Source organism: Myotis lucifugus, unplaced genomic scaffold, assembly GCF_000147115.1.
Source record: "Myotis lucifugus unplaced genomic scaffold, Myoluc2.0 scaffold_456, whole genome shotgun sequence".
NCBI classification, from domain to species: Eukaryota; Metazoa; Chordata; class Mammalia; order Chiroptera; family Vespertilionidae; genus Myotis; species Myotis lucifugus.
Window position 1 is genome coordinate 635,564 of NW_005871504.1, and position 24,952 is coordinate 660,515.

General features: G+C 36.2%; 1 protein-coding gene across 1 annotated transcript in view; it reads left to right on the plus strand.

Moving 5' to 3' along the window:
• LOC102438469 (receptor-type tyrosine-protein phosphatase delta) overlaps positions 1-24,952 on the plus strand; it is a gene marked incomplete at its 3' end in the record, with an annotated part of 280,712 nt that overhangs the window by 196,988 nt on the left and 58,772 nt on the right. Inside the window, exons 6-12 of the mRNA XM_023744373.1 lie at positions 879-1,148; positions 4,382-4,963; positions 14,198-14,331; positions 17,263-17,407; positions 20,783-21,088; positions 21,987-22,180; positions 24,545-24,571. Coding sequence (XP_023600141.1) covers positions 879-1,148; positions 4,382-4,963; positions 14,198-14,331; positions 17,263-17,407; positions 20,783-21,088; positions 21,987-22,180; positions 24,545-24,571 — 1,658 coding nt within the window. The remainder of the gene's footprint in view (positions 1-878; positions 1,149-4,381; positions 4,964-14,197; positions 14,332-17,262; positions 17,408-20,782; positions 21,089-21,986; positions 22,181-24,544; positions 24,572-24,952) is intronic.

The following is a 24,952-nucleotide window of genomic DNA, read 5'->3' on the forward strand; positions in this document are numbered from 1 at the left end:
CCTTCTAAATTTGCAATCCTTACCTTTGACAACCAGCTTAATCTAATATCTCCTACTTACAACCCTGTCATCCCCAAATTCACTGTAGTTGACGTCCTCCCTTTGTGTTTAGCTCTGTCACCCTGTTACTTCTCCTGCTGTCATTGTTGTCTTGGACTCCAGACATTACATTTCCCCTTGTCCTGAGCAGGAGACGTCATGTGTGCATGCCTTGCATGACCCAGTTTGGTATCTTTACTGGCGTTGGCTGGCGTTGGCTTTGTTTCTTCTGTGAATCGATATGTCTGTGCATCTCTGTGTTTGTTCCAGTGTTAGAGTGAGGTCTCGAGGCCGCATCTTCTCTGAGTCTGAAAGCGAATACGTTGTCCTTTCACTGCACCCTGGAGGATGCTCTCCAGGGCTGGGGTGGGACAGTCTGGCCCCACGTGTGCGCTCACAGCAACTGGAAGCACACAGCACGGAAGTTGGTTTGATACCCAACTTATACCTGCTGGTGACCTTCCAGCCCCTGCTGTCGCATATACATGCATGCATAGAATCACTGTGATGTGCATGCATGTATATGTTGTTGTGTTTATCTTGTGCATGATGTTTGTCTGTTGTTAGCTTGTAGATAGTCTCTTTGGGGGGGGCCTTGTAGGTCTGAGTCCACATTTGTATGAATGTGTCTAAGATATCAATGACTGAACTAAATCAGTTCTTTGTGTGTTTACACATACCATACTTGTATGGTCTGTTTTCCTTTGTTTTGTTTTTGGACGACCCGCAGTACATTCCAGTTGTTTAAGTGTGTCTGTACAGTGCATGTCATGTGTTTAAGAAGCCATTTTTTTCCTCGCCTTGTATAGTTTATCATCTCCCCTTGTGTTTTGTTCCAGTTCGTCGTGTCCCACCAAGATTCTCTATCCCACCCACTAATCATGAAATCATGCCAGGTGGAAGTGTTAACATCACCTGTGTGGCCGTGGGGTCACCAATGCCTTATGTGAAGTGGATGTTGGGGGCAGAAGACCTGACACCGGAAGATGACATGCCAATAGGAAGAAATGTCCTAGAATTGAATGATGTAAGACAGTCAGCAAATTACACCTGTGTGGCCATGTCAACACTGGGCGTCATTGAAGCAATAGCACAGATCACTGTCAAAGGTATGCTCAGCGGTGCATGCTTTGGGGGTCTGGCTACATCAAGTCACCTGCCTAACGCCTCTATAAAGTCTGTCATTGGAATTCTAAAATGAACCAATTCATTGTTCAGTGTTTTAGGTGTCATAGTATGATTCTATCTATGTCATCACATGAGATACACATATCTATGTATGCAGTTTCTCTCTTAAAAGTACTGGCATCCTAAGAAGCAATAGTAATCAAAATATTTAACAACAAGCTGGGCCCAGGAACTAACCAGGCAGAATGAGGAATGCTAGACATGATCAACTATTATATAAGTTTCACATTAATCTAGAACTGTGATAAGAGTCACATGGCAGAAAAATCCAAACAACTTTTACTAAATGTCAAAAACCCTGAAGACACACAGAGAAGAAAAAAAGTTACAATGAACATGTTCAAGATAGAGGCTTTACATTTTTTAATGGGCCCTACCATTAAAAACCAAAATGCAAGTGAATTTATGTTCTCTTTTAGCATTGGAGTTCATATTGTATTGATGAAGTAGTAAGAAATATTCTGTCCTCAGATATTTTTGAATCAAAGAAATAAAAAAGTGACTGTGTAAAGGCATTGTTTTTTTCCAATGATTATATACTTCTAGAACACATTTGTAAAATGGGTCAGACTGAGGAAGAATTGAGGTTTCTGAAAATACCTGGAGCAAAATGAACACAGATTATCTTCTCTTTCTAGGAAGTTTGATCCTAAGACATGCAAAATGAGTGTTATAATCGGTACCATATCTCCAGCCAAGCGTATCCTATATAATAAGGAGGGAATATGCTAATTGACCATCACACCCTTACAAGATGGCGGCGCCCAGTCCCCTCAGCCCCGCCCGGGGTAGGGGGTTGCACGGAGTCCCCCAGTCCTCTCATCCCCGCCAGCAGTGAATTTTCATTAGACCATTACCTTTTTAAAAAATCCATATCGAAGGATATGATTATTTCTTTTAGATCATCTTTTTTTGGGGAGCAGGCCTAAGCCAGCTGGTGGGCATCCCCAGGGGTCCCAGACTGTGAGAGAGCACAGGCTGGGCTGAGGGACCCCCGTCTGCATGAATTTTCATGCACCGGGCCTCTAGTATATAAAATATATGCCTTAGGAAATCAACAATGTGATAATAGAACAAAGGCACACACAATAGGCAACATTTAATCATTTGAAGTAGTAACACTATATTGTATATTCTTAACTATAATTAAGCATGCTTATATTTATCCATGCATTATAGACACAAATCCTATACTGTACAATCATTGTGACTTAGCAAAACTAATAATGTCTGTTAGTTATCAGTAAACACACCTTTAATTAGCAATATTTTGACTTGCCTTAAAAAGTCAGAAATACAACTAGGGTAAATTTGGATGACCTATTTCTTTGAAAAAATGTCAGATTATTTAAATAAATGTCTTTTATTATTTTTAGTAAAATCCCTTGGCCAGAGTGATAGGCAAATAGTGAATCACCTTTCTCATAATAACCATTTCAGCTTAAATATTTGAAGGGTTACTGAAAACCTTCAGGAATTCAAATGCAGGAGTCACATTAAACTTAACATCCTGTTCAGCTTCTTATCTTTGTTTTCCTAGCTCTTGATGTTTCCCTACCTTTTCACCTCAAAAGTAAATAAAATGTAAGAGTGATTATTGAGGTCAAAAAGTGAACCAAAATAAAAACAGGAACTTGAAGAGAGTGGGGACAATGGGTACTGACTCATTCATTTGGTTGGTCATGTAACAATACTTAATTAAAAACCTACTCAGTGCTAAGCAGTGTTCTGGCTGAGGACCCAGCAGATTCCAAGTACAAGTTTGCTACTCTTGAAAAGCTGTCATTCTAGGGAGTACTGTACTTTTTGTCTTTATGTCGACAAGGAAAAAGGGGTACTAACGGGCTGATTTATATGAGTGTTACCTTCTGAGCTTTCTCCGAAAAGTCTGTGGTGTCTTAGCCCCTAAGAACTCTATCTTTGAGAATCATTATCCAGGGTAAGACACTTAAGTATGAGGTCACCAATGTAGATGGTTTGTATTCTTAAGTAGTAGCATTTTGAGTTGTGTTCTTCTGCTAAAAGGAAAAACAGATGGATGTCTAAAAGACAGGTTTAATTGAAAATATTAGTATATAGCTATAATCTCAGGTATTATTGATGTTGAATATAGAATACATACTATTACAATACTTTATTTTTATTCAATTTATTGGAGTTACATTGGTTAATGAGATATGTAGGCTTCATGTGTACAATTCTATAATATATCATCTGTATATTATATTGTGTGTTCACACCTTAAGTCAAGTCTCCTTCCATCACCATTTATCCCTCTTTCACCCTCTCCTACCTCCCTCTACCCTTCTTTGCCTCCCTCTGTCACCATACTATTCTCTATGAGTTTTTCTTTTTATTTTCTGCTTAATTCCTTCACCTTTACTACACTAATACTTTAAAAAGTGACTTGTAAATATGCTTTAATTTAGTTTCTTCAGCATTTTTGAATATTAAGTGAAAACATGAATTTGAAATTAATTCAAAATTACTATTCTTTCTTTAGTATCATGATTAGATTATGTATGAGAAAATTATAGTGATGTTACCTATGTATTACAACTGGAAAACAATATGAATATTATTCTTCCATAGCAATTTAATAGCATCTCAGTATATTTCAAATTATATTCCATATACTATTTTCAACATGTATTGCTACTTAGCTATATCATTTATATTGTAAAGCAACAGGCTAATTGGCCAAGCTTATAATAATAGTAATAATCGCAAATAATGTTTTTTTGAGGGTGCCAGCTATGTGCTCAGAGCATCACTGGATTAGCTCATTAATCATCAGAGCAAGCCCATGAAATAGAGTTACCCAAGTGTACAATTCCAATAATACAAATTTTCTCATTTTTCACATGAGAAAACTAAAGCAGAGAGGGGTTACGCAACACATTCAGGATCACATAGCCAATAAGTGGTGGATGTGCATACAAGCCCCCAAATACAACACTAGTAAAATGGGATTTGCTACCTTTCCATGTCATACTGTACTTTCCTGACCATTTCGAACACTATTTTTTGCTGTAATTTCATCTAATTAAATCCTTAGTAGGTACATAATCCTGTCGTCTCAATAGTAAATTTTATGGATGCTAACATCCTAGAGATGATGGGTAGTGACTGTCTTTTTTTTCCTCCCCCCAAGCCTTACCCAAACCTCCAGGAACTCCTGTAGTGACCGAGAGCACAGCCACAAGCATCACACTGACGTGGGACTCTGGGAACCCCGAGCCTGTCTCCTACTACATCATCCAGCATAAACCTAAAAATTCTGAGGAACCTTACAAAGAAATCGATGGAGTAGCGACCACACGCTACAGTGTCGCTGGACTCAGTCCCTACTCGGATTATGAATTCAGGGTGGTTGCTGTCAATAACATCGGGCGGGGGCCTCCCAGCGAGCCCGTGCTGACGCAGACCTCAGAGCAAGCGCCATCCAGCGCCCCGCGGGATGTGCAAGCGCGGATGCTGAGCTCAACCACCATCCTGGTACAGTGGAAGGAACCCGAGGAGCCGAACGGACAGATCCAAGGATACAGAGTGTATTATACCATGGATCCCACTCAGCACGTCAACAACTGGATGAAGCACAATGTCGCTGACAGCCAAATCACTACCATTGGCAACTTAGTGCCCCAGAAAACCTATTCTGTCAAAGTCCTGGCTTTTACCTCAATTGGAGATGGTCCTCTTTCAAGTGACATACAAGTCATCACTCAGACAGGAGGTGAGTCTCATCTGGAGGGGGAGCAGGGCAGGAGCGGGGAGTTGATGCTCACAGGTGGGAAGGGCATAAACAACAAAGATATTATCAATTTTCATTTTTGAGACTGTAGCAGGATGCATATGGCACCCTGTGTTTTCCATGTGTCCCCAAATAACTTGTAGACTTTTCTGCATGCAATGGATGAATGTGTCCTCCATGCAGCATTTTGAAAAGAAACAAACAATTCTTTTTTATCATCTGAGAGAAGAGTCTCAAAAATTATTAAGTTTTTGGAAGATTGGATGGCTCAACATAAAGTTAAAAGTAAAACCATCTGTCAGGGGGCCTAGGATATGTAAACGGCTTAAATTTGCCAGGAGCTACTTGCTTAACAATAAATACTCTCCTAATGGATTTTTCTTTTCATGGCCTCAGGGGTGACGGAAGACAGTTACCAAGATCTCAGATCAAACTTTAGGGCCTGCTTCATTCGTTCTACTGGGCATTACATCAGATGCCAAACTGTTTTATGAAGAAAAAAGTTGGCCCTGCCGTAGTTTTATTTTCATAAGAGGATAGCAAACTCTCTGGTCTTTGGCTTGAAGTGATCAGATGTGACTTGGGTTGGGAAAATAACATAGCAGCTCTCTTCTCTAATAAGTGGTGGATGTGGATACAAGCCCCCAATTTCATCTAATTAAATCCTTAGTAGGTACATAATCCTGTCGTCTCAATAGTAAATTTTATGGATGCTAACATCGTATTCTTGGGCATCCGATAGCTATTCATTTGACTCCTTTGCACCCTGACTCCTCTAAAACGTGCATTAACGTAGGAGTGTTTTGGCAGCATCCCACTGGTTTGTTCTGATAATCTACATAAGACCAGTATTATTGGAGTTAGTATCTGTGATCTAGAGGTATGGCACTTACTGGTAATTTGGGAAAGAATTAGTGAATTTTCTCAGGTATCAGAACTCGATAAACCTGTTTGATCACTGACTTGTTTTCATGTTGTGGGTTTTGTGAATCACATGACTACTATATTCACCATTTGCCCTGGCTACTACAAATCTCAGAACACATTTACAGCCTACCAGGCTTTTTTATATTTTCATACCATCATTTGGTTCTTCCTGGCTTGTTCATGGATTTATTACTTTCTCAAATGGTATGAAAGATAACTATTTGAATATCTTTTACCACAATTACACTAAAAACCATCCATATTTTTTTCCTACTTGGCCTTTGCAGTTCTTCTGTATCTATTTGCTATATTATGCAGAAAAATACTATAGATTTTTTGTACATTTTAATTTTTCATAATGTTTCTCATTGGAAAATAGAGAAATTCATGAATCTTGTCCTTTTTCTTGTTTGAAAGAGGTCAACTGTTACAAGATAATTTTTTATAAAACTATTATACTGTTTAGCAGCTCCTTGACCATTAAAAGATATAAGAAAGTATATGAAAAAAATATATCCCTATAATCCACTTTTACTTTTTCTGATTTTTCAGCTTTTATTTTAAAAATTCCTGGTTTTGGAATGACATAACCAGGGTTTGAATCTCAGTCTGTGATTCTTAGTTCTGTGACCTTGGACGGGTTACTTCATCTCTCTGAACCTTAGTTTTCTCATCTAAAGTAATAATCACCTCCTAGAGATTAGGGATTTTATCCATTTTCTTGGGCTTCTGTGACAAAATACCACACGGTGGTGGACTTAAACAACAGGAGTTTAGTGCCTCTCAGTTCTAGTGGCTAAAAGGTGTCGGCAGAATTGGCTCCCTCTGAGAGCTCGGAGGGAGGTTCCAGAACTTTCCCTCGCTTTTGGTGGTTTGCTGGCAATCTTGGATATTCTTTGGCCTGTAGAAGCATCATCCTGATCTACTCCTTCATTGTCACATGTCATTCTTTCTATGTGCATGTCTCTTGTATCCAGATTTTCCATCTTTATGAGGATACCAGTCATAATGGATTATAGCTAAACTTGATTTTAACTAACTCTACCACAACCCTGTTTCCAAATAAAGTAACATTCTGAGGTTCTGGGGGTTAGGAATTCAAGGTGAATTTCTGTGGGACACATTTAAACCTACGAGCTATAGATTAGACAATGGACAGAAACATTTTTAACTTAATAAGTAATATATAATTGTCATCACCATCATTGTAACAGCTAAAATATACTAGATACTCTGCTATGAACTTTTCATGTATTAATTCTTACTACCCAATTAGGCAGATGTGGAATTATCCCATTTGCCAATGAGTAAATTTGGGATCAAAGAAGATAAAAAGATTTAGTAACTTGCTTTGGGTCATAAGGTTAGTAAATGGCAAAGCAGAATTTAAATCGGGGCACCCTAGATACTTCTAAGCACCATTATCTGTCCAATTAATAATTTGCTAATGTGATAGTTTTAGTGCCTTTTAGGTTTTTTGTCCACAAGGAGCAATAAATGAATTGCGGCAGGAAATGCACTGTGTCATTTACTCACATCTTTATTTTAGGATTATATATAATTTACTCCTGCAATACTTGAGGTGGCTATTCGATTATCCCAGTACAAACGTGTGTTAAGCCATTTAGATGTGAAAAAAATACGTTTATCTGAAAGAAGTAGAAGGAATTACTTTTTATAGAAGATTATTATACTTGATCACTAATTTTTTTCTAACTTTTCTAACCACAGATTTAAACATAGAAACCTATAATATTTCATAACTTTCTTATGGCAGGAGGGTTTAGCTATCTAAGAAACTGCATAGTTTCTGGAAATAAATTCAGACAAAACATAAGAATCCTTAGGAGTCATGGGAATGCTTATATTCAGAACACCGTATAACAGACAATAATGCCTTCTGTCACAATTTATTGAAAGATATAGAACATGTTTAAATAGATCTTTTTTAAAATTTTCTATATTATCAGTAACATACATCATAACTCAGTGAAGGCAGTATTATGACAGGGGCAATTGCATTAATGTGATCCAGGGACTCTGAACTTAGAAAAACCTAGATGAATGAATCACAAATGTATTAGAATAGTCGTGCCCAATCTCTTTTAGACATTTTATACATTAAGATATTTCCAAGAACCTTTCATAATAGTTGTACTTTTAATACCTATTGATTGAGAAGATATATGATGACATAATGACTTGTGCCTGACACGATCAATAGGCTAAGAAAACCTTCCAAAATAGCACAAGGATTTGATCTGTTCTCTAGGCTTAATTAACAAAGGCCATTTGATGTTAGTGGATAACTGCCAAATACAATGATGTTAGACCCTGAAATAATGAATGCTGAGCTACTCCTTTTTCTTGTTGCTGACTAGCTAATTCTTAGGATCATTGTCAGGCAAAAACATAAACCATTTTGAAATATTTTAAGGAGGTTCTATAAAATTTAAAAACATTATTTTCACTGCAATTTTATCTTTCTGTGAAAATTCACTGATTGACAATATGCACAAGTTTCTCAAGGGTATTTTAATTTCATATACACAGATATAAATTGTTATGTGTTCTATATCTGAAATGTATTCATTTCATTTTGGTATCTTCAATTCCCTGACACTACTATTTGTGTTTTTGTTTAAAATCAGATTCTTGAGAAACAGTATTTAGTAACAAAGTGAGTTTAAGAGGGAAGTTATCACTTTTGTTCTTATTTAAGTTTATGTCATCCATATTAATATAAATAGAGGATTGATATAAATATAAAGCTTAGTATATTTCTAGTAATATAGAAAATCAAAATATGATCTATTTTATAGTTAATATTTCCTCTTAAGTACAAATAGTATAGTTGAAAATATTCAGTAATCTTTAAATGGTTTTAAATGTGAAAAGATGTTGGTTAAAATAATTATTTTCTTGACATATGAGCTAATGTTTCAAATTTTCCATACCTTTAATTTCTGGCATTCTAGTCATTTTATTTTATTTTTTAATACATTTTTATTTATTTCAGAGAAGAAAGGAAAGGGATAGAGAGATAGAAACATCAGTGATGAGAGAGAATCACTGATTGGTTGCCCCCTGCACACCCACACTGGGGATTAAACCGGCAACCCAGGCATATGCCCTTATCAGGAATCAAACCTGGTACCCTTTGGTCCGCAAGATGATGCTCTATCCACTGAGCAAACCAGCCAGGGCACATTCTAGTCATCTTCAACTAGTTCACCTTGAAAATGGCCATTTACAAAGGAAGTATTTATTTTGTTCTAGAAAAAGCTCTCCACTATTAGATAACATTTGGGAAGGATGTCTACTTCTAATATAGTTTTATCTTATAGATAGCCATAATTAAATCATAGGGTAACAAAATATTTTATAAAACTGCAAATAAAATTCTGATAAAGAAATATAATAAATTACATATTAAACCAAATGCACTGAAATAAATGTTGTTTAATGTTCATGCTAATTGGAGGCATTCTAGATCTGTTAAATCCTGTCTTTTTTCTGAACTTTCTTTAGAGAACATATTTGACCTCTAATTCTTCTATACACTTAATAGATTTTGGGAAAAGTCTACTGATTTATATGTGTGTATCTTAATAATATAGGTCTTTGGAAGGAAAATAATCATATATATTTACTAATTAATTACTAATGAGTATTATCAATCTTAAACATTTTTAAGAAGGTAATTCTACAAATTCTGGGCATTGTAAAATTGTTATAATATAAAACTATGGCATTTGGATACATTGTCCTTTAGCTTTCCAGAACTTTAAAAATCAGTTTATTAATATATGTCAACAGGCCGTCTATGTCAGCAAACCAAAAAAAAACTGACTTCCAATAGCCAAAATTATGAGCCCAATGTAAATGCTTTCTCTAAATACTTTAATCTACGAGTTAAGGAGCTCTGGATGTAAATACAACTGTAATAAAATTTAACTTTTTCTTATTGATATTTAATGACAATTGAAAGATTTGTGCAAGTGCTTGTGTATTAAGTGCTTATTTTGTCAGTAATATATTTGTGGCACTTACAAATCAGACTCCTTGTTTTGAATTTTGTTTTACTACCACTATAAGTCTGACTGTTGCTTTTATTGTTTTAAATCATTTATCAATATGTTAGGTACACACATTTTGAAATATGTGCCTTTTTGTAGTACTAGATATTTTAGCAATACTGGGCTTTCTAGTCTCTTTGGTAATAACTCATATTGATAAATGGCTAGATGAAATGGTTGTTTAGCTATTTCACATGTGATCATCTTTTTCTCCTTAGGTATATGCCCTACATTTTGCTCAAATATTGATCTCTTCTAATATTATCAGCATTTCAGATGACATGTAGATTTTTTTTCATTTCTTATTTGTTTACATTCTCTGTCCTTGAGTTGCCTTTACATATTTATATAGAGTATAATAGTACTACTGCTCAAATACTTTACATTTATCACTGGGATTATAATCTTATTTTAGGTAATTGATAGCTCACATTTGAATTTCCTTTTGGACATTAAATAAATCAAGAAGAATATAACATTGGTACCACTTTACAGAACATAAGGATTTCTTACATATAATTTTAAAGAAAAATTTGGATTTCTACTTTCATTTTCTCTTTTTACATCTAAACTACAAATTTAGTTTATGGCCAATATTATCATGTTTCCCTTTTTAATATGGAATAATTGCAGGTAAGTTTCTGGATGGATTCTTTTTATTTGCTCATGAGTTACTCTGAACTTCAGATTGATTTTCCTATGTTCAGGTAATTGGTGAGGTAAATGCTACAACACAGAAAAGCTCTTAAACTAAATAGATATGGCAAACAAGAAGCGGATGCTAGTAAGTTTGAGGTATAAAGAGTATGAGAGCATTAAAAATGTCACATATATGTGTGTTTGTGTAGCAGGGCATAAAACACAAATATTAACATTTCTTAATAAGAACCTCTGTAGCCACAATATTTGGTATAAAATTCCAATTGACAAATGATGAAGCATTCCTGTGTCTCCAAGCACAGAAACTAAATATGACAGTTTGGAGTCCCCTAAAGTGTTTTTTTATGTACATATATTATCATCGTTAGGACAAATATGTTTGGGGAATATAAACATAAATCTATTCATTTCACAGCTTTTTTCTTACCCATTGAAGCCTCAGCTTCATTGTGGTGGTTTCGGCTATGACTAAAGAACCCTGGGGATGCAATGGCTGCAGGTGAACCCCCAGTTCCCGAGAAAGTCTGAGTGGTGGCACCTTAAGGCCTTCATGAGCGTAGACCCTGATATAATAAAAAGATCTTGTAAAGTGCAGGTTCATTTGCTGGGTTTCATAGCAGGCACATTTAGCCCCATACAGTGTTTTAAAATTCATTTCAATTAATGTAAGTAATTCCCAGTTGTTAAAAACGGAAAGGTTTTACCTACAAGGTTCATTATCTCCGCCCGCTGAAAAAATCAGAAGCTCCAGCAAGACTGGGCCCATATTTCAGCAATCTCCTGTCTGAGCCTCACCAGCTCCTTCAGGTGGGCAGGCGCTCTCTGCTCTCCACTGACTCAGGCCCCAGGTGGCCTCTGCCCTCATTCATCTCAGTGATCTGTCTGACACCTCTAGGCAATCCTGTTTCTACCACAAGTTTAAAACCCACTAAATGAAATTACCCTCCAAATTATTTCAAAGGGAAGGAGATGGTGGGAGCCAAGGAGGAGTCCCCCTTAAATATTAGTGTATGAGACTTTCCATTAAATCCTCTGGCCACTACTTACATTGCTTAAGAATAAAATAGACAGTACACCCTCCGAGACTGACATGCGTGTTTGATCCATTATTTAGAAGGAGTGGGCTCCTAATAGAACCAAACAGAATTAGAGAATCAGAGGAAATTTGTGTCACTAAACAAGGATAAAACATTGAGACCTACTGGGAATTTGTTCAAGACAAATTAAAAGCAAGAAAATAAACAGTTTAAGTAAGAAAAACTTAATTAGATTTCTAAGATGTTTTCAATCAATGTCACTTAATTTATTTTTAGAATTTGGCAGGGAGGAAATAAGTAACAAGCAGTTATGATCCTGAGAGCAGCCCTTTAATACTCTCTCTGTTTTAAATTTTTGCCAACACACTATTTTGGTTTGGTTTAAATCAGTTAGCACAGGCTTTCTTTTTTCCCAGATTTTTGGAAGTTTAGAGGAAGAAAAAAGGGGATAAAACTAAAGAAAAAGAAGTGATTGTACACATATGTGTGTGATGTGTCTCTCTCTCTCTCTCTGTGTGTGTGTGTGTGTGTGTAGTTTTAGGCTGAGAAGCCCTCTCATTACCTGAATGTTAGAATCCAATCATAATTTCCCCACCTGCCTGATAGCTCTTGGTGTTCATTGTTGCTGCTGCCAGTGCTTTTGATATTTATGTTAGAAGTAATACATTTGCTATTTGTTTTGTCCTTTGCCTATTTGTTTTTTATTTCCCTCTGTTTCTCCTTCTCTTTCTCTTGATCTTTTATCTTCTTTTGTCTCCCCCTCTCAGTGTGAATGATTGTGTTCGGTCACCCACTGGGCAGATACTTTAAAAAAAAAGAAAAAGATATGCTGTTATCCTGTTCAGAAAGTACATTCCTAGAGGCATTAAATTAATGAGTGTCTCAAGGCCTGTGATATAAAAAGGGAGAGAAGATGATAAATGCAATTGGAAATATGAGGCACTGATTATTGGTGGCCTTAAGCATCAGTTCAAACATGAATGTGTGTGGTTGCTTGCACACACACTCAGAAACACACACGCACACACACACGCATGCACACACACAGACTCACAGGTTCACAGAGCACACAGTGGAATAAAATGATAGAGATCCTAGAAACCATTTTGCTAGATCCCCCTCTTTTTAAACAGAAGGCAGTTTTTAAACCATACTACAGGCAGATGATTACAGAAGGAAAAGAAAGTAATATACTTTGTTTTACCAAAGACCTTCTTTCTTATGAAAATGGTTTGAGTATTATTTAAGAAATTGATTCTATACATCATTTTACAAATTACATTATTTCATATGTTTTTGGATGTTTATGCTCATTTGCCAGAAAATGCTTTAGATGTTCTTTTCCCCTCTGGTGTGGAGTATATGTCATTGTTCTTAATTTTTATTATACACTGAATTTTCATGTGAATTTGTAGAAATATGGACATCTCTCTAGCTGTCACACTTTGAAACACGCCACAATGTCAGGGCCACAATTAATCACAATTGTTAATGGCCATCAGAGCATGAGCGCCAGCCAATCAGAGCAGACACTGGCCAAGAACAATGTAAGGTTAGGTGTGCTAGTGATGCCCTGAAGTGCATTTAGCCTTGTGCATACTGATGGGAATCAGGGGTTAATCTGGACATTGGGATTAGTAAACTTACTCTAGCATTTGAGTAAGGTGTTTTCAACTGGATAGATGTGCCATTCATTATTACATCTGATATATAACTCTCTCAAATTGTCTATTGCATGGGTTACATGACTAAGAAAGAATTATAGAAAACCTCTCTTAAATTACTCTGTTTCTGATAATAAGTGTGTTCTATAAACTTTTACATTTGTGTAGTAATTTAGCTCCTTCTCACTATGGACAATATTAAGTTTATATTAGGTCTAGTGTATTATGTCATTCGAAGTCCTTTAGGAATTAGAAGCAATTATTTGTAAGTGATAGCTTTTTATCTCTTTTTAAAATCTTTTCTTAAAATCTAGGTTGGTAAGAAAAAAAATGCTAAGTGATTCTGGTTGCCTGTAGGTTTGTTAATGTAGTGAAGGTGGAATTTTATAAACCTAATTGAAAATAGCTTTGAAAGCTAAGTGCAGTGCTAGAGAATAAATGCCCATTTACTTGGCAAAACAGCAATAACTTTTATGTATTTAGCACTCGTTATGATTTAGGCAATATTTATTGCAAGTGCTTTATATATAAATCATCTCAGGGATCACGTGCAACACTATTATGAAGTAAGTAATTGTATTATTTGTAAAATTGGATTCAGAGACTAATATATTCTGCGTGTGGTATAGATATTATACCACTAAAGAACAAGGACAGTATTCACAGTATAGTTTGTGTTCCTTGAAGGAGGAAAATGATCTTTCTGTACACAAGTTTACCTGGACGTTGTAAGGGACCTAGCACCCCAATAGGTGGAGACCTTTTGAAAGTTTAAGCAAATGCGCTAAAGAAAGAACTAATGACTGTTGATACTGATGGTTACCTCAACCCTTTGCCTCCCGTTTTTAGTACCAGGGCAACCGCTAAATTTCAAAGCAGAACCCGAGTCTGAAACGAGTATTTTGCTCTCTTGGACACCTCCACGTTCGGACACTATCGCCAACTATGAGCTGGTCTACAAAGACGGGGAGCCTGGAGAGGAGGTAGGACCTTGCTTCGCCTTTGGAATCAGTCACTACCCTGAGGCATTGCTCCGCTTTTGAGTGCTTACCCACGTCTTGTAAAAAGGTCAGGGACCTATAGAGGACCTTGGTGGAAGAGATTTATGCAACAAAAGAGACATGACCAAAAAAAATAGCAAGGGTATTTGGAGACTTGCTGGGGGGAGGGGCAAAACAAAACAGCTGTTGCCCTATTGAGACTGTTTTCTACTCAAGTTTCCATGTTATTTATGGAAGTATGAAGTTCTAAAAGAATATAACCCATGAGACTTGGGGACTTGCTTTTTTTCTCTTCGGCATTAAAGTTCTTAAGTCACTTAAGTAGACATATAACTAAATAAGTCCCACAGCTTTGAGTAGGTGAATTTATTCAAACTGCTTTTAGAGAAAGATGCCCCAAAGCAACTATTTTTATGCCAAAAATTATGATTTGAAAGTGGGTATATATACAGCTTGAGTATGGTATGCAAAGAAAATAACAGTAGATTACAGAAAGTTGGATATTGTTGATAGTCACTGAAAAGAGAAACAAAAATAAGAATAACTAATACATATATTAACAGGCAGTGTTCTAAGGGGTTTCACATATATTAACTTATTTAATCCTCACAACAGTGCTGTGGATCAGTCTCTCCTATTAATCTATTTCACATATCACAAAATGGAGGCATAGGACGAAGTTAAATACTTATCCTGAAGGCTCAGGCTACTGAATGGCAGAAATAGAATTTGAATCTAGGCAGTCAGTTATCAGAATGTTTCTTAACCACTAGGTTACACTGTATCTTGGGTGCACTTTGAGTAGATTATAGAAATCAGTTATTAAGATACACCTAACATTTCCAGAAAGGGAATATATTATAGTAATGGATATGTGTCTTTCGTTAATGTAAATCCCAACAGGGAACATTTAGACAAAACGTTAGTAAAACTATATGAAAGCTCAATCCACACGAGCCCTTTTATGTTAACTCTTAACATTCTTTATCTTCACAAAGCTAAACAGCCCCTAAGATCTAACAAGGAAGTTTTTGAAACACTCACGTACTAAATGAACTACTATCAATGCACTTGTTGGTCACCATTTTGTATGCTGTAATAAATTATTTTTTACTGTAAACTTCTATTTTATGGCATCCGTTTGAATTGAGAAGAGTGTCCACAGACCAGGTTCTAAATGCAATGCCTTTAGATTTAGCTAACAAAGCCAAAATGAATTAATCACTTGAAAAGTTATGTTATTTATATGCTGATATAACTTAACATACTCATAACTGTGTCTGTGTTTAATAAGATATAAATCAGCATTAAATTATTTAAAATCTTAACCACTACTCAACCAAGAAATAGTGTAAAAACAGCAAAGGGAGTGGCCGTTTTTTTGAATCTATGATGCTTGAATGTTGGCACACCTACTCCGCTTTACAATTGTTTATTTAGGGAATACCTTTTTTCTTGTTATTTGGTATATCTAAAATTTTAAAAGCTTTTGTATTTGCAAGCCAGAACACCCTAGGGATGTTTTCTCTGGTTTTATATTTGAATTTCTCTTGAATGGTTTCTGTTTGGGTGAACAGCAAACAGTATTTTATAAAAAGCCTAAGATTATTTATGCCATATTAGATTACATTTTAGAATGTATTTTAAGGTTTACTACAGGCTAATGTTCAATCTGAGATTGATTACCCATAGACAGGTATATTTTTGCTAAAATGCACAGGCAAATTTCAAGCATGAATAGAAACTATAACTTTTTTTTAATCCTCATCCATGGATATTTTTCCATTGATTTTTTTAGAGATAGTGTAGGGGAGGGAGGTGGGCGAGAGGATAGAGATAAATATCGATGTGAGAGAGTCCTTGGTTGCCTCCTGCACATGCCCCGACTGAGGCTGGGGATAAAGCCTGCAACTGAGGTACGTGCCCTTGACCAGCAATAGAATCTGTGTCCATGGGCCCACGCTCTAACCATGAAGCCAAACCAGCCAGGGCAGAAATCATAACATTTGATTAAAGAAATCATATTGCAGAAGTCCTTTATGATGTTAACACTTGGAGTGGGGGACTGATTTTTTTTCTAGCTGCAGACTCTATATTCCCAAAGAAAGGAAGTTTCAAAATTATTTTAAAGCAATCTAGATTTCATATGCGGGAAACGTGTAAACTCGGGCCGATTGTAACTGCGTATTACCAAATATTTGTTTGTAATCCACCCTTTTGGTGGATGGAACAAAACCAAAAGACAGAGCCATCTTATATTTTGGCGGGAAATTCACCCCACACCGGAGTGTTAAAAGTTACAGAAAAATTCTGATTTTTTTTCTAGCTGCAGACTCTATATTCCCAAAGAAAGGAAGTTTCAAAATTATTTTAAAGCAATCTAGATTTCATATAAATGATCCAGCTTTCTTTAATAACATCTGATGTTTATCTCATCAGACCTTGGCAATTTTAGTTCTCTTTTATAGCAATCTCCGGAAAACTGGGTACCAGTTTCTGTTGTTACTTTTTGCCATATATTCTTTGCCCCTGTTTAGACTGCAGAAAGCCATGGCTCATGAGCTAGACATCTCTTCAATGGTAATCACACATGTTGGGCATACTGCGCTTCCAGTTTCTATTATGGGCTAAGTCACAGCTACACACCTACCTGCCTTAAGGGTAGAACACATCCGTGGGTGACAGCTTCTCGGTCTCCCCTTTATCCGGTGCATTTGGAAAGCTGTATCATCACTGGAAAGATCCCTGGCTTACCCTTATTCCAGTTGCCTTATTGGTTGTAGAAACTTGCCTTTTAAATGCTGATATTTTCATTATGTGATTTCCCTGGTAGAGTCCTTGATACTCTGCTGCTTCTGTGTCTTGCCCCAATCTTAATGAAGATGACTAAGTTCTGTTATTACTTATCTACAGCAACGAATTACCATTGAGCCAGGGACGTCTTATAGACTGCAAGGGCTGAAACCAAACAGCTTGTACTACTTCCGTCTGGCTGCACGCTCTCCTCAAGGCTTGGGTGCTTCCACAGCTGAAATATCAGCTAGAACCATGCAGTCAAGTAGGTGTCTCTCTTTACTTCCTTCCTGCCCTTTTTTTCACTAGGAGGTGTTGCCGGATTTTATCCCCACCAGCAAACAGAGCTGCTAATTAATACGCTTACTACTCAGTAGTCTCTATGCTAGCAAGCTTCCAACCTTGGGGATTAGAGTACAACCGTGAGCTATGCTGTTTTCAAATTTGGTCCAAAAGAGCAGATCCCTTCCTAAATGGAAAGACCTTCAGAGAAATGGAGAGATGAGAAAAGTGGGTGAGAGGAGTTAGATCAAGCCCCATATTATGCATATAAACACTGCATAATAATCAGAGGAAGGCTTAGCAAAAGCAAGAGGCAGCCAAAAGACCAAAGTGTTACCTTTTTTTAAGCACACCGGTTTTAACTTTGCTAGCAAATAACTCTTCATTTCACGTATTTGTTCCTACTCAGAGAAAAAGCTGAGCTCTTGTGACTAGTTTGTCATTAACTCTGCTAGTAGTACATGCGAAAATTTGGAACATTCACAGCAAATCGGTATCTGGACAAATTTAGGAACAATGGAATAATCACAAGTACATTTGCAATCCTAAATTCTATTTTGTTTCTTCAGGTTCAATTTCTTTTGGGAACTGTTACTTTGAGAATAGCTGTGTTTATCACAGTGGGGGTTCATTGTATCCTGAGCAGATTGTTAAGATTGTTTTTTGCAAGTCTTATATGGGAGATTGTTTTTCATGGAAAGTTTGGTGGCTTAGAATACTATTTGCTCTTTATTGATAAATTTCTATAATTAGTCATTAACCATTTACCTTGAATTGAATAGTTTTATAGAGTTATTTCTCAGATTTTTTGATAATTTACAAGTGATTTTGATATAGTGACATGCAATAGATAAGAATAATACAAATGTATTACATTTGTAAGGAGGGTGCTATATTGACTTAATTTTTAGATCCATCACCAAACATAAAATTTATGTATTTTAAAATATAAATTTTCTTCCATATAAGCAAATCTTTCTTATTTCATTCTTCTATAGAAATCTGGCATCTTTCAGTTTTTTTATAATAAAAATCATATTCTTCCCTTTTTCAAAACATCATAATTCATATGAAAAGTATTAGGAGCCTGTGCTTAACTGATTAGTGGTTATACCTTATTCCCATAAAATTGTCTTTCTCTTCAAATCTGAAGCATGTAATGCAGTTTAGTATGTCTGCTTTGAATTCCAGCCAGGCTAATAAGTAATATTGTAGAAGATAATTTTTTAAATCAGATATTTAATTAAAAGGAATGTGACCATGCTCTAAGATTGTATTTTACAAATGACTTTTTTGCATACATACATACATATGTACTTACATAGGGGCAGAATAGACTTTTTTATAACTATACAAAAAGCTTATATTTTCTTTAATAAAAATAATAGCTTCAAATGGTATTGAATATAGTCAAAGAATAGAAGGTCTGAAGGTGGCAATGTCATGAAAACCAAATCAGCTTTTTAAAAAGAATTACAAATGAGACCTTGCTGTTACATGAATAACTCAATTTATTATGAATAATGATGATGCCTTTAAAATAGTGTTATAATTTGAAGTATAAGTTCCTATAGTCAGAGTCAATAAAAATGATGTTCTAGTGATTTTACAAATCTTACTCTAAATTTACAAGCCTTTCAGTAAGGATTTTCTTTGTGTCAGTACAGGGAGCTTTCTTTCCCTTTGAATTATCTATGATGAAAAATACAATACATGTAAAGGCTGATAATCCTCTAAATCAGTGGTTCTCAACCTTCTGGCCCTTTAAATACAGTTCCTCATGTTGTGACCCAACCATAAAATTATTTTCGTTGCTACTTCATAACTGTATTGTTGCTACTGTTTTGAATCGTAATGTAAATATCTGATATGCAGGATGGTCTTAGGCGACCCCTGTGAGAGGGTCATTCGACTGCCAAAGGGGTCGTGACCCACAGGTTGAGAACCGCTGCTCTAAATGGTTCAATAGACCTGGCACTACATAAGATTAAGACCCACAGTGTCAAACTACTGTTTGTACATATTGAAATACAAACAGAGAAATGATTTACTCATTAATTGTACCATAGATACTGCCTTAAAAATATGTATGTATTTATGCATGTCTTATCCCATTTGTTTGTTTTTTAGGAACATATGTTATTAACTTTAAAAATAATTTATGATAGCACCTGTATTGGTCCTTATTGCTTTTTAATTTTTTTCAAGTGATGGTATGTTTGATTAATGTCATGGAAAGTAATTGCTCAGAAGGTGACCAGTTTATTTTAAAATGGGCAATAAGAAAGTTTATCTTGTCACTCCTTTTGTCAACCCTACTTTATACGAATAATTATATAGAAAATGAAAGGAATTAATGTACAAAATGAAAGATAAGTCATACCTTTTCCAGATGTTTCGTGGGGTTTTAAATGGTTCTTTTTAATGGCTATGTTATTGACATTTTGTAAGAGATAGATGATGATTATTGATTTTACCAAAATTTGCTGGTGGAATCTAATTCTTCACTGGCAATGGTGTCTCACGAAGAGTTATAATTTTTTAAAAAGCTGAAAGCTGATGTAGGGTAAGTACAAGTTACAGTCAGAATCAACAAGCCTGACATTGCTCTCGGGTAGGTAAATCTTGAACTATGCCTTTTCCTCCTTTATTGATTCTGCATGCTCACTGTACATGGGCTATGATCAATGTTAGGTTAATACTTTTCATTAAAACTGGTCAGGCACAATCAGTTTTTCAGATAGTCAGAGGGAACCCTGTTATGTTTGTTGGGCTTTTATTTCTTTCCTTTAAAAATAATTGGAATTGTGGAAGGGAATCTAGTAGTTATTGCAGTTTTTCACACTAAATAAATAATGCTTTCATAAATGAATGCTGTATTGGAATTGCCTTCATCCTAGAATGTAGAAATGAAAGCTTGAAACAGCATCTGTGAAGCCTCATCAAGATGCTCATTAATATATCTTGCAGTATTTGCAGCTTTTTTGAAGTTGGGTAGTCTGTGTAGTAGGGCCGGGGAATACTGAGGGATTGGTTTAGAAGAAGAATTTAAATTGCAGGTAGGTAATTTTATTGGAGGCTCTATTATCTCAAGGTTTCATGTTCACATATTCCCCCCACTCATTACTTAACATTTTTTTCTGGTCATTTATTCATTTTATTTTTTTTGGTTCATGTGACTAAGCCAAGGTACATAATTTATTTTTAAAAATTTATTTTAAGTTTCAAAGCCTTGTTTTTGTTTCATTGCCCTTAATGTTCATTTATTTATTTTGCCTTTTCTTTTGTTTTATCATTTTTTTTCCAACCACTCCTGTCCTTTCACTCAAACCCTCCTTTAACTCACTACCAAAATAAGAGCCGTCAGCTCCTCCTCAAGACATTAGTTGTACCAGCCCAAGTTCCACTAGTATTTTGGTAAGTTGGCAACCTCCACCAGTGGAAAAGCAGAATGGCATTATTACTGAATACTCCATCAAGTACACCGCAGTGGATGGAGAAGATGACAAAGCTCACGAGATTTTGGGAATTCCTGCGGACACTACCAAATACCTTTTGGAACAGCTGGAAAAATGGACTGAGTACCGGATCACTGTGACAGCCCACACAGACGTCGGCCCTGGCCCCGAGAGCTTGTCCGTGTTGATTCGAACCGATGAAGATGGTATGTTGCCTCTGCTACGTCCGTTTGCTCCCTTCTGACACAGTCTTGGTCTGCTGTCTTTTGATAGGCTAACAATATCCCATTTTTCTCTGCTCATCTTTTTTACCCAACATCGCTCTAACGTCACTTTTTGCCAAAGACCTGTCTTTCTTACAGCCTGGGCTTTTTTCTTTTTTTTTTTCTTTTGCTTTTAATCTGAACACAATAATTTGCTTCCCTTTAAATGGACAGCTGGCTCCTATGACCTTGCAATCCAGGCTCTTCCTCTGTACCTCCATCTAACGTCTTCCGCATTTTCCTTGGCTTTTTTGTAGCCACTTTTTTGACATTTTGAAGTTCACTTTTAAAAACGGCCTTCTTGTCTTCTTGTTGCCTTTTTGTCTTGCATATTTCAGCAGCACTGATGCTCCACATTTAAGTTTTGGCATTTGTTGTATGGAATACCTTTGATATGAGAAAAAAAGAAGAAAATCCATGTAATCAAGAATCTTTTTTTTTCCTGCCAAAAAGAAACCTTTAAAAAAAAACACACACAGCAACCAACAACCAGTTTTTGTTATTATTTCAATGCTATACCTCTTTGTGCTTTAATGCTTTGAACCTCAAAGCATCTTCCTTGGCTTTTGTACATTTTTTACATGTTTTTCTATTTCTCTGATACTCTTTTTTTCTTCCATACTTTTTTTTGGCATCGGTCATGTTTTTTGATCTTTTCTTAAAAGGTAGAGCAGATTGGTTGAGCATTTTCATTGGTTGAAAATGTCTGTATTCCACAAAGGAGACATAGTGGGTCTTGCCCATTTTTTAAAAAAGAAAAAAAAAACCTAAGTAAAGAAAATGCTGTGACTGGGTGGGACAAGTGCCTATAATTTTCTTTTATCCGATGATGTTGTTCCAGTTCCTAGTGGTCCTCCTCGCAAAGTCGAGGTAGAGGCTGTCAACTCAACATCTGTTAAAGTCACATGGCGCTCGCCCGTGCCCAACAAACAGCATGGCCAGATCAGAGGATACCAGGTGCATTATGTGAAGATGGAAAATGGGGAGCCCAAGGGCCAGCCCATGCTGAAGGATGTCATGCTGGCTGATGCACAGGTGAGGCTCTGGTTCCGGACCTATGTTTCTCTATGGTACTTTCCTTAAGTCTGTCTCTTGACATGGGCCCCATGTTGATTTTCTTTACGTTTTAAACATCTCGTACAGCATCCTGTACATAATGGGCATACGCCTTCTCAATCAGAGTTGCCATCAAGTGAGAAAATAAATTGTAGTGAAATGACACATCTGATTAAAAACATGTTAACTGTTTTCTTCAAATGCAGGTACTCAGCTCTCCATAGCTGTAGCTGAGTTTGCCTTTCTGACCTCAAAATGCATTTAATCAAATCAAGGGGAAGAATTCTGAGAAGCAGTTTTGCTGATAGCATCTACTTTCTACTGTATTAAAACTACTTAGAATTAAGTTGACCTAATTTCTAAACATATGCGTTCTCCAGTTGAAGAACAGACAATCTTTTTCGGGAAAGGTATCCTGATAGTATATTATTTATAACTTCTTTATTGAATTACATATTTGGTGAAAAGAATTGTTTCATTTCCCAGAAAATGAAGATAATGACCATGATAAAAATGAGAGTTTCCCAGGGAGTAAATGGGATCCTTACGTTGAGCCAAGTTAGGAAAAGTATTAGTTGAGTATGTGAGAAATTGATCCTAAGGCAGTTGTTTATAACTATGTAGTCATAAATTGGTTTTGTAATCAGTTGTTTAAAACATTAATTTATCCATAAGCTAGTGGTGACTCAAAGATAGTACCATAATAAATCCATATGTCATTTTTTTAAAGGGAGAGGAAGATTTCAATGAATGACTACAATGATGGGAATTATACATACCCCATGGACTAGTCAGCATTCGCCAACCTTTTGGACCTCACGGACCACCGGTGGTCCGTGGACCACCAGTTGACGACTGCTGGATTAGCTTATCTATGCTTGGTCCAAAATTGATGGCATATGATGAATAGGGGAGTGTTTGCTTATCCAGCAAATCAGTAGCTGGTCATGGAAATGGCTGATACTTGTGAAAATTTGAAACATTTCTGTCCTGGCCTGTGTGGCTCAGTTGGTTGGGTGTCATACAGTTCATCAAAAGGTTGCTGGTTCAATTCCTGGTAGTAGGCGTGCAGAAGGCACCTGATTGGTGTTTCGCTCTCACATCACATCTGTCTTTCTCCCTCTCCCTCTCCCTCTCCCTCTCTCTCAAAATCAATTAAAATATAAAAAATATTTTAAAATAATTTGACACGTTTCAGTAGAAAATTCCTTGTTTTATATGAAAGTGAGAAAGATTATGAACCAAGTTGTGAACTGCTGCTCCAGGTTGCCAAACTTTGCATCTCTGCCTCAGTGAGAAGAAGAGGGCAAATAAATAGCCCCGTGGCTCTGAGGAAATGATTTACCCCAAGTCTTGACATAATCAACTCACAAAGATTCTTATGTTTGCTTCAGTCTTGAAATGTTCTCCTACAGGGAGCTGGATTAGTGGCTAACTTCTCACCCTTGAATCCAGTTGTATGGTTTGGGTTTAGAGGTCAGTTCTGTAAATGGGGTTGAGATTCATAGTGTCCCTGAGATCTGGAAAAGGGCCACTGGCTTGTTTTTTCAAATTTTTTATTTGTGCTGCTTGTAAAATAGAGCGCTCTCATAACATAACATAAAGCCATCAGTACTTATGTTTTATTTGGTACATCTGCAATTGTGAAAAAGAAATTGATAAGATCATCATGCTTTGATGTTCTTCTGTTCTTTGATAATATTACATTACAGAACTGTAGTTCTGTTGCTCTTTTCATTGAGAATGTGGTAGTTAATGGAATCATACAATACAAAATTGCCTTAAACGCCACTCAATCTCCTTTTTTTCTTCTCTTCTACTTTGGCTTTTCTTTATTAATTTGCTGATTTTCCTTGTGTATCCCCTGCCCCTTTTTTTCTGCTCATCTCATATTTTCTCTTTAAATATTCATTGAAATTTATTTCATTACATCTTGAAGGACTTCACCAGGACTATAGGATTTCAGTATTGACGAGAGATGTTAATCTTAATAGTGACTTGAATTAACTATGTAACTTAAAGAAAAAGTCAAAATAAATGTCACAAAGTAGTGTGCAGTAGCTTTTTGCTATGCCTTCTTAATTTATCCCAATGGAAAATTTGGAAAATCGGTGGTTTTAGTGGTAACAATACAGAGCATATTTACTTTTGACCTTTCAATTGGGAATGAAGGTGGTGGCATAGTACACTTAAACTCCTTGGAATTTGATTGTATACACTGTTTCAATTGCTTTTCCCCCCCTTAAATCTAACAAGGACACCATTGCCTTTATCAGGCTACAAATTTCTCTTCATTTCTTTTTATTTTGTTTCTCCCTCCCCAACCTTCTTAATCTCAATCAGTGGGAATTTGATGATACTACTGAACATGTGAGTAATTTTTGACTGCTTTGTCAAAACAGATTATAAATGCTTATTTTTTCCCTGATACTCCTCTTTCATGTATTTGTGATATACCATCACTGTTTGAATGCATGAACTAACAAATTATTTTTAAATTATCTTTACTACGTTATACTTTATATTTTGGTTTGGTTTTGTGAAATTGGCATGGTGCTGCTGTTTGCATAAGAAATATCATGAGCTCATCTTATTTTGGTGGCTGCTACTAACTCTGCCTTGTGACACAGTTCGAGGAGGCATGCTTTCAGTGGCGGCATCACAGACCCGGGCTGTCAACTTGTATGCTGTAGGCTGCTCATACATCCGGCTCAGTGGATCACATGACATAGACCTGGCACCAATGAACTC